The sequence below is a fragment of the Labeo rohita genome, chromosome 19 (genome assembly GCF_022985175.1).
Source record: "Labeo rohita strain BAU-BD-2019 chromosome 19, IGBB_LRoh.1.0, whole genome shotgun sequence".
NCBI classification, from domain to species: domain Eukaryota; kingdom Metazoa; phylum Chordata; class Actinopteri; order Cypriniformes; family Cyprinidae; genus Labeo; species Labeo rohita.
The window spans coordinates 25,639,991-25,650,405 of NC_066887.1; the positions used below are offsets into that span (position 1 = coordinate 25,639,991).

Below are 10,415 nucleotides of genomic sequence, written 5' to 3' on the forward strand. Positions count from 1 at the left end.
CAAAAAAAAAAAAAAATACTCCAAGCTTTTAAATGGTATATAATGTTTTTTTTTTGAATGGTATAAAGGCTTTATATTTCAGATAAATGCTGATCTTTGGATCTTTCTATTCATCAAAGAATCCTGAACAAATGTACTCAACTGTTTTAAATATTGATAATAATAATAATAAATGTTTCTTAAACAGCAAATCAGCATATTAGAATGATTTCTGAAGTTTCATGTGACACTAAAGACTGAGTAATGATGCTGAAAATTTAGCTTTGATCACAGGAATAAATTACATTTTAGAATATATATTAAAATGGATATCAGTTATTCCCAATAGGAGAAGAGTTTGAGGCGGGACTATCATTGTTTAATATATAGCGAGTGCAACGGCACTATATAAGATGCATATTCATGACCTTTAATAAAACAAATAACACAGTGACAGTTACAAGAACATACAGCAGCAATACAATAACAGTAAAACAACCAAGTAATACTTCCATTTAGGCATATACTATAGTGTTAGACAAAACGTTAGATTGAAATTACAAAAAAAGAAGAAAAGTTACAAATCACAAAAGCAACTCGGATATGTTGGCCACTGATAACCGCAGCAATCTCCGCTACCACGTTGATAAGAAATTGTGAGTTTTATATCAAGGTATGAAGTTCGACAGCCTCAACTCATGAAAATAAAACATTAGTCGTGTATAACTGCAAAGAAGTACATACAGTAGTTTAAGCTGCATCAGAACATGCGTTTTCATAAATAAAGGTCAAAGCAAGAAATCCATCCACCAACAGACTAATAAACTGAGTCATGAATCTCTAAAATATGATACGGGATTTCTCTCTTTCATTTAAGAAAAACTTTTGGCAAGTTAAACTTCACAGGTTCTAAGTAGTAACCTCCATTCTAGAGCAATGAAACCATCCCTTTCCTTGCCATGTACAGCTATTTACACATGAAGAAAGAAGTCAAGGGAAAAGCAAAGGCAGAATGTGGCACGTCTTTGTTCAATCTGCAAGGCTGCTGTACCTTACACTTACAAGCTTCAGAATTCTAAGCCAAAACCTGGGGAACAAATTATTAGAGTGACTTTTTCTAGCATGAAAACGGAAAGACTATTAAATCAACCAACACCTAGATCCTGTTTGCATGTCTAAACTAAAGACCTAATCCTCAGCAAGACCAATGAATACAAAAAGAAATCCAATCATTTTGAGTTTGTGTGTCTTGACATGCATGCACGAGGGGTCTAGGGTAAGTGTGTTGGTTTCCAACTTGGCCAGTGCTAGAATAAGTCACTTTGTTTCAAGGCTGTGTAAGCAATCAGGTTCTTCTTTCTTTTCTTTTATTCAGCTCTCTCTACCGGGGTGCGGTGAAGGCGCCTTGTGCGGCAGAAACAGTGGCATTGGTGGCTGCCTGGCGCACTGCCTGGTTGGAAAGCACGCCGGTAGCAAACTCAGCCTGGGCCTTCTCAAAGCTCGCTTCAGTCTGCCTGTACATAGAATGAACCTGATGGGAGAAGATGCCAAAAAAATAGTCATTCAACAGATCAACAGATCAATTCATTGACTATTACAAATTAAAATTCTACATACAATTATTGTTCAAAGGTTACACATCCAAATGTCATCCAAGATGTTCATTTCTGTCTTCAGTGGCAAAGAAATTAAGGTTTTTGCAGAAAACATTCCAGGATTTTTCTCCATATAGTGGACTTCAATCAGGATCAACAGGTTGAAGGTCTAAATTGGAGTTGCAAAGCAGCTTCAAAAACCTCTACATGATCCCATTTGTGGTTATAAAGTATATAAATTTGTATTTTTCTTAGAAAATGACTGATTGTTTCACTAAGACCCTTATTCCTTGGCTGGGATCCTGTAGAGCCCTTTGAAGCTGCACTGAAACAGCATTTTGGACCTTCAACCTGTTGGCTCCCACTGAAATCCTGGAAAGTTCTTTTTAAAAACTTTAATTTCTTTCTGACTTAAGAAAGAAAGACAGGCATGGACATATTGGATGGCATAGCGGCCAGCAAATTATCAGGAAATTTTTGTTCTGGAAGTGAACTTTAGATTATATCCCTAATTTGGCTGCCAATGGATGCTGTTACTAGTGATGTGATTTACCCTCTTGAGCAACACCACTCCCATGGCCGCCTGAGCGGTGAAGAGCACAGCATTTATCATCATGATCGCACCCACTGCCTTGTTCTTGCTAAGAGCGGCTAAACTCACGATCCACCCACTGTGACACAAATGGGAAAGAAAGAGACACACTAAATGATGATAAACAGGTTAGTAACCGAATCTGTACATATGTGTCTGTTTCGTGACACTCACCTGAAGCCCCAGCCAGGGATACCGATAGTCATGATAACATAAAGCACCAGTTGGGCGAAGAAGACGAAGAAAAATGCAAAGAAGTTGAAGGAACTGTCACTCCTGTTGAGAAACGGAAAGCACAATGATCAATTCATTATGTATGTCACATATGAATTTTAAAAAGCTGTATCTGTGCCTCCAAAAACATTAACGTAACGGTATAACAAACTATTATACATTTCATGTTGTCGTGTTGTCGTAGAGCAGGCAAAATGGTCTGAAATCTGCATAATTTGAGGGATCACTCATATCTGCAGAACAAGTTTTATGCCAAAGTTTAATACTAAGTTGTGGGTTTATTCAGTAATAAACAGAAATAATGACACTTAATGCCCTTTTGATGAGTTTGTTTCTGATCTGAACAGATTTGGAGAAATTTAGCATTACATCACTTGTTCACCAATGGATCCTCTGCAGTGAATGGGTGCCGTCAGAATGACCAAACAGCTGATAAATACATCACAATAATCCACAAGTAATCCACTCCAGTCCATCAGTTAACATCTTCTGAAGCGAAAAGCTGTGTGTTACTAACATACAAATCCATCAATAAGGCTTTGTAACATTAAACCTCAAAGTTTAAACCTGTAAACCTTAAATCCCCTGTTTTCCTCTCATATCCTCTTGACATATTTCTTTAGAACTGTTTTGGACTGTTTCGTAAACAAAGCTTGTTTCTTTCCTGATTCAGACAAGATTACATGTGTATTGCTGTGATATTTTTATCAGCTGTTTGGACTCATTCTGATGGCACCCATTCACTCCAGAGGATCCATTGGCAAGCAAGTGACGCAATGCTGAATTTCTCAAAATCTGTTCCAATGAAGAAACAAACTCATCTACATCTTGGATGACCTGAGAGGGAGTAAACATCCAGCAGATTTTCATTGAAATGCACTTAATAGCTGAACTGACTGCTAAAAATGGGCTTGCTGCCGCCCTCAGTGAGAGACCATGGTGGTACGTACCTGAAGGCTTTGTACACAGGCCTGTACCAACAAACAAAGGAGCAGGGGGTGAAGAGGAGAAACCAAAGTATGGCAAGGCCGAAACCAACTCCATTCAAGGGGTCCGCACAGAACCAAGCCAAACAGGAGATGAGGTTAAAGAGCAAAGTGCATGCTGTGACTACAAGAAAAAAGACAGAGAGTGGTAAAGACAGAGAAAGATAAGTACAAAGAAAAACTGCAGACTAGCAAGCTAAGTAACACACTGAAGTAGTGGATGACCAATTTATTTTATTATTATTATTATAGATTTTTTTAACCATAGGCCAATTTCTTTCAAATTTCTCACAGACCTTTGGGACCATGAGTCAAACAGACCCACTGAGTTTCGTTCCGATCGGCCTCCGTTAACCATGTCTAACAGGTGCTCATACTTCATTGGCCAATGCCCGCCATGTTTTTTTTTTGTTTTTTTTTTTAAATACGTAATTCTCCTTATAGACACTTGTGGCACTTTGGACCAAGAGCATGAACAGCGATTTTCATGTTGATAGGACAAATGGTTGCGCAATTATAGCCATTTTTATGCTTTGTCCCTCTTATAGTGGCCAATATCAGTGATTTTTGTCCTGCGACCTTAGATTGAGCTCTTACATAAGTGTTGTGAGTTTGGTGGAGATATCTCATTTAGTTCTAATAAAAGTGACCCTGACCCATTCGAACATTTTGGCGTCCCTTTGAGTCAAAAGTTTGACATTTTTAAAAATAATTATTTATATTCTCTCTCCAGAGAATCTTTCTGCACTGGTTTGGTTCCGATCGGGCGAAAAAACTAGGACAAGTTCACAAAAGTAGGTTATGTATAAAATCCAAAGCACCTGAAAATGTCACCAGGCTCATGGTCAAATCTGAGGGGTGCGTTTTGTCCCGCGTGAGCCAAGGATTCCAACAACATAAGACACTTAAGCCTGCGACTGATGGTTTAGGAGTTAGGAACAATTTTGTATTTTTGATCGCTGTAGCGCCCCCGTCAGGCCGATTGGGGTGAGCCTGGGTGGCGTTGTCAGTGGTGTGAGTACTACCACCCCTCCAAGTTTTAAGTCTCTACAATTTACGGTTTGGTCTGCACAATCAGTTTTACGTGGAGATTGCTGATCCGTGACCATTCGAACAATTACAATAAGAGCTCTGAGTGTAATATTTGAAGTTCTAGTCAAAGGTATCTTACAAAATCACATGAGGGCGAGTTAATGAATAACTAATGAGTGAGTTAAAGAGGTCATATAATAACTTTGGGTGAGCTACTGCTTCCAATAAACATTTTTACCCAGTATTTACTAAAACATTTTTAACTTAACTTAAAACTTTTAACTTAAAATGCTTTTAAAATTCACAGCTTAAAATGACCAAATACTGGTTGATTAATCAGTCTGGCCAATATATTGGTCAATCACTACAGAGATAAATTCATTCAAGTATTTACAAAAAATGATAGAGGACAGATCCAAACCAGAGCCATCCACACACTACAAAAGGCGTATTATTTACAAACTTACACATCCAGTAGTAGTACATGGTGGTGACAGTGCGCTGGAAGCTTTGGCTAATCTCCACATTAATGTCCTGATAGAAGCACGGTCCCACCGGGCAGAAGGAGGGCAACGGGGGCCAATTATTCTGACGAGCTGAGGGAGAAGGACACAGAAAGAGATTCATTTCCCCATTCAATCAATCACATCCGCTAGCATCACTCCATTAATGTCTTGTTCATTACCGCCAAGGTCTAAATCTTACTCTTTTGAAAATACCACCCATCCATCACTGTCATCTTTTTAACCGTTCCGTTTCTTTGTCCCCTCCTCTCTCATTCAGAACTCATCCATCTCTCCACTTTCATTGTAATCCTGACCAACAATTTTCCTAAAATACACTTGTTAATGCGCATCCATCTGCTTCGTCATCCTTTACATATAAAATCCTTTTCTATTCCTGCAGATTCTTTTTCAGGATTCGAAAAAAGTGTAAATGGAGTGAAAAAACAACTGTAGTGGAAAAAGAATTAATGTGTTATGCTTTGTGTTCTTCTAATCCTGACTGAAATGAAGCCTCTCATTCTTAAAAACACACTGATTGCTTGTCCCATTTTCTGCATTGAAAATCTGCAGAATTGTGTAAAATTGTTTATCCAAAAGTGGATTTGAATGTGGTAAAATGTGCAAATGGAGCTCAGAGTACTTCACTCTTTTGATAGCTGAAATACTTTTAATTAAAACTCTTCCATAATGTATCTAGATAAGTACATTTTCTGAAAATGTGAGAGGTGGTGCATATGTAACACCTGTGTCACAAGTTCATTCCTGTGTAGATGTTGTGAGTCACTTTAACATAAAAACTACCTGAAAACTTTTATGCACATAATGCCAGGAGCAAAAACAAAGACAAGGGGAATTTCACTATGGGTTGAAGAAGTTTCATTTTCATTTCATTCCTCTGGCAAACACACATATCAAGATATTTTTTCTCTCAAGAAATCAAGATATTCCTTCACTCACCGGCTCCAGATCCAAGTGCATGTGCTTTCAGCTCTCTCTCTCTTCTCTCCAGCTCTTTTGCTTTTCTTTCTAGTTCCTCTTGCTTCCTCAACAGATCTGCTGTGGTGGCATTTACTGCAGACTGCAACAGACAGAGCAAGAGGCAGTTAACAATTATGAAATGCAGAACTGTTTTCTGTCACTACAACATTATTAAGCATTTTAGCACAGTATCAACTGTTTGCAACTCAACAGGGAGCAAAATTGTCACTGAAATCCAGCTACATACTGCGCTTACTCTTCCAGAGCAGTACTTGGTCATCAAGTCTGCATTTATTTGATCGAAAATAGAGTAAAAACAGTAATATTCTCAAACATTATTCCAATTTCAAATAAATGTTTCCTATTTTAATATAGTGCCATTCAAAGGTTTGGGATCAGTAAGACTTGTAATGTTTTTTAAAGAAGTCTGTTTTGCTCATCAAGGCTGAATATACTTGATCTAAAACACAGAAAAAACAGTAATATTGCAAAATGTTATTACAATATAAAAAGTAATATACTTTAAAATACAATTTATTCCTGTGATGCAAAGCCGAATTTTCATCAGCCATCACTCCAGTCTTAAGTGTCACATGATCCTTCAGAAATATTTATTATTAGAATTATCTATGTTGTGCTGCCAAATATTTTTTGGAGCTGTGATACTTTTTCAGGATTCTTTGATAAATAAAAAGTTAAAAAGAACAGCATTTATTCAAAATAGAAAAATTTTCAAACAATATAAATCTTTTCTATCACTTTTTATCAATTTAACATCCTTGCTGAATAAAAGTATTAATTTCCTTCAAAAAAAAAAGAAAGAATAAAAATGTACTGACCCCAAACTTTTGAACGGTAGTGTATTGTTAGAAAAGGTTTGTATTTTAAATAAATGCTGTTCTTTTTAACTTTTTATTTATTAAAGAATCCTGTAGTATCACAGGTTTCAAAAAATATTAAGCAGCATAATATTAAATTCCAGCACTGATATTAAATTAGTATACTAGAATGTTTTCTGAAGGATCATGTGACACTGAAACACTAAAGCTGAAAATTCAATTTTAATGTATATTACAATAGAAAAACGTTATTTTACACTGTAATAATATTTCACAATATTATTTTTTTCTGTAATGATCCCAAACTTTTGAATGGCAGTGTACATTTAAAACATAATTTATTCTTGCGATGCAAAGCTGAATTTTCAGCATCATCACTCCAGTCTTCATTCACATGCACCTTTAGAAATCATAAAATCTTGATTTGCTACTGATTTTAGCAAACCTAAAATTTTTGTAAGAAACCGTGATCATTTTTTTCAAGCTTTTTTGATGAATATAAAGTTCTAAAGAACAGCATTTACTTGAAAGTCTTTTTTGGCATTATTAAAGTCACTTGTGATCAATTTAATGCATCCTTGCTGAATAAAAGTATTAATTACTGATCCCAAACTTTTGAATGGTAGTTCATCTTTATTTTATTATTTATTTTATTTTGATTTTCTTGCTATTCCCATAAACAAACTAATAAACATTAGCCAGACTCAGTGGTCTTAAGATTATTCATATAATTCAGTTTAATCACACTATCCATTTTGTGAAAAACTCTAAAAGCCGTCCAAATATAGAATGAAATAATTGTAAGATCAAATTATATAACCATTATGCAAGCTTTATTGCTCAATAACCACTCTAGAATTGCATCATGGTTGACAGATCTAGATCTAACAGAATAGTATTAAAATAATGTTTTATAACTGAAATAAGAAGCATACACTGGCTTGATGAGAAAGCAAATGTGCTGTAGTTGTTGCAGTAAAAATTCTAACAATAAACCACCAGATGCAACATATATAGTAAATCAAGTGTTATGCACCTTTGTGAACAAATACGACTCAATTTAGTTAGCATAAACAGCACCTGTGTTCCATAGGATCCATAATTCCTGGGCTCCGTTGGTGTGGTCCTGCTGGGAGGCGTTTGGGCAGGAGGTGCAGCAGGAGATGTGGCTTCATAGGGAGGTGGAGGCTTTATTTCCCAAAGCAAAAAGCAAACCAATTAATATCGGCTTAATAAAAATCTAATTAAGCAAAAAAAAGTCATCATAATGATGCAGGACTACTACAACACATCAAATTAACTTTAAAAGGCCTTTAAAATGTAATATTACAAAACACAAGACAAGAGATTATGATAACGTGACATGAACCTGATAAGCTGACATGAAACAGTGTTTGTAATCCATTGTAATCCCATCATGTGATGTATTAATAATTAAAGGCTAAACCTAGTCTGCTCAACGCTGACAATTGTCAGAATGGAGATATTTACCGCTGTTGTGTTGTTGTCAAATGGGTTGTAGAGGTCCAACGTGGCATAGCCAGTGTTGCTGCTGTGCTGAGTCACTGATGGATCCTGTGAACACAGGAAAACAACCTCTCAGTTCATTCATAGCAGGTGGTAGATTAAACCCCTGGGCTGATATCACAAAAGGTCAACATTTTTAACCAGCAAGGTGGCCTAAGAACTGACACTTTAACCTTTATCTTGCACTAATATCATTGATTCTGAGAAACTTCATCTGCTATATGGGGACAACCTTCGAAACACAATAAGACATGAAATTCATCTGGAATTCAACTCTGGTTAGTTACTTGCAGTTTTATCAGATGAATTTCAAGTATTATTTTACTAGCATCAACTGATACACAAGACGCATGGGTAAATTTGTTGGGTTTTTTTCCATGATCTTTAAAACCTTCTGACATTAAACCCTTGGGCTTAAATTTAGATTTAAAGACAAATATAAAGTGCACCTAGATTTCACTTTAAAATAAAAATGTAATAACATTTTTTGCCTTATTCAGCCACCATACACTACACATTTATGACATTTTTCTGTACTTAAAAATAAAAATGTAAAAAAAAAATAATATTTTAACCTTATTCAGACACTATATAATATTACATTTTATTTTTTAATTACTTAAATATTTTGAAAAAATAACGTTAAACAATAACTAGGCATATGTCCAAACTTTTGCTTGATATTCTACTTATTCATGCCGTTTTTCTTGAAATATTTAATTTCATTAGTTGATTCATTTAATTTTGCAATACTTAAAGCAACAAGTCATCCACAACTAGTAGTTCAAATTCAGAGCAGAATGTCAAGGACACAGATTGGAAGGATCATTCATACAAGAACTCAATCATGTAATTTAATATGATTGGCCTGGCCTTTGATGACTGGCAAGTCTTATGACAGCATCACAAGAGGTACAGCACCACACAAATAAGGCCACAGATGAAAACATCAACTCAAAACAGTTTTATAATGTACAGTTCCAAAAACTAGAACATTGCATTACCTGAAATGGATTATGATCATCAGCTGCTTCAGCAAAAGTGGTGTATTTTGACATTTTGGTAACGTTACTGCTTTGGCAGTTTTGATCTTGCCAAGATGTAAAAAGAGGTTCAACTCAACCGCGATGACCAGGTAAACACAACAGTGTTGTGTAGCGGACAGTTACCGGCAGAAGTCAATCCAGTTTCGTAAATACTTAGATTTCAATAAGTCAAATTAAAATAAATAAATCACGCCGCGACCGGTTAACACTAACTAGCTAACCAACATCACAACGAGACGTCAGGTGTCCGTGTCAAGTCAACAGCAAGTCCTGTCCTTATTTTACAGCGATTTATGGTCTTCTTTTTTGGTATTTTTTGGTATTTCCTTTGTTAGATCCGACGAGCAACACGATTTTGTTTCAATTTTACTCTTACTGTGCTGTTGTGTAGCGCTGGTGTACAGGAAATATGTTCATGTCACATGATAAGGGTGTTGCCAGGTTGCGCAAAAAAAACAAGTTTTTTTTAAAAAATACTTTTTTTTTACGTTCTGGAGGAGTCAACTTCAAAATAATGTACCTTATTCACATTTACAAAAATGTAATTAAAACAGTTTACATACAACTAGAAATAAATTAGTTGTTAATTTGTAAGTGAAAAAATAGAACTAAAATTGCTTACAATTAGCGGACATGGCAACGCAGCAGAATCGACGCTTTAAGAAAAAGGTTGCGTCACATGACAAGGAAGAGCCAATGAGAAAGCGGTCTTATATCATATGACGAGGGATTTTTTTAGTAAAAAAGCGCATGTCTGAGGAATGAAGCAAGGGGGAGTGTTTCTCCACAAACTAAAATCTTGTATTTCATGTATTTCATTATTATCATATTATTTAAACAATAACAGCAATAAACATCTATTTATCTATTGGTTATTAGTTACATTTAGCATTTAGAACAGGGGTCACCAGACCCGATCCTGCAGGGCCGATGTCCCTTCAGAGTTTAGCTCCAACCTTAATCAAACACACCTGAACCAGCTAATCAAGGTCTTACTAGGTATAGTTGAAACATTCAGGCAGGTGTGTTGAGGAAATTTGGAGGTAAACTGTGCAGGACACCGACCCTCCAGGAACAAGTTTGGTGACCCCTGATTTAGAA

At 35.9% G+C, this 10,415-nt stretch overlaps 1 protein-coding gene across 1 annotated transcript; it reads right to left on the reverse strand.

Annotated features, from left to right (window-relative positions):
* Positions 1-388: 388 nt before the first annotated feature.
* Positions 389-9,744, reverse strand: scamp3 (secretory carrier membrane protein 3). Its single transcript, XM_051137428.1, has 9 exons — positions 9,273-9,744; positions 8,233-8,316; positions 7,822-7,929; positions 5,882-6,002; positions 4,886-5,014; positions 3,351-3,510; positions 2,341-2,442; positions 2,128-2,245; positions 389-1,510 (listed from the first exon to the last, which is right to left on the reverse strand). The coding sequence occupies exons 1-9, from the start codon at positions 9,324-9,326 to the stop codon at positions 1,361-1,363; spliced, it is 1,026 nt and encodes a 341-aa protein (XP_050993385.1). The 5' UTR covers positions 9,327-9,744; the 3' UTR covers positions 389-1,360.
* Between the last annotated feature and the right edge of the window lie 671 nt (positions 9,745-10,415).

Bases quoted from the DNA above. Each gene is read 5' to 3' on its own strand.
- scamp3 (XM_051137428.1), bottom strand. From the start codon at position 9,326: ATGTCAAAATACACCACTTTTGCTGAAGCAGCTGATGATCATAATCCA. The intron at 7,930-8,232 runs GTAAATATCTCC...TGGGAAATAAAG, and splicing joins TTGACAACAACACAACAGCG to CCTCCACCTCCCTATGAAGC. The intron at 2,443-3,350 runs GTACGTACCACC...GTTTCTCAACAG, and splicing joins CCTGTGTACAAAGCCTTCAG to GAGTGACAGTTCCTTCAACT.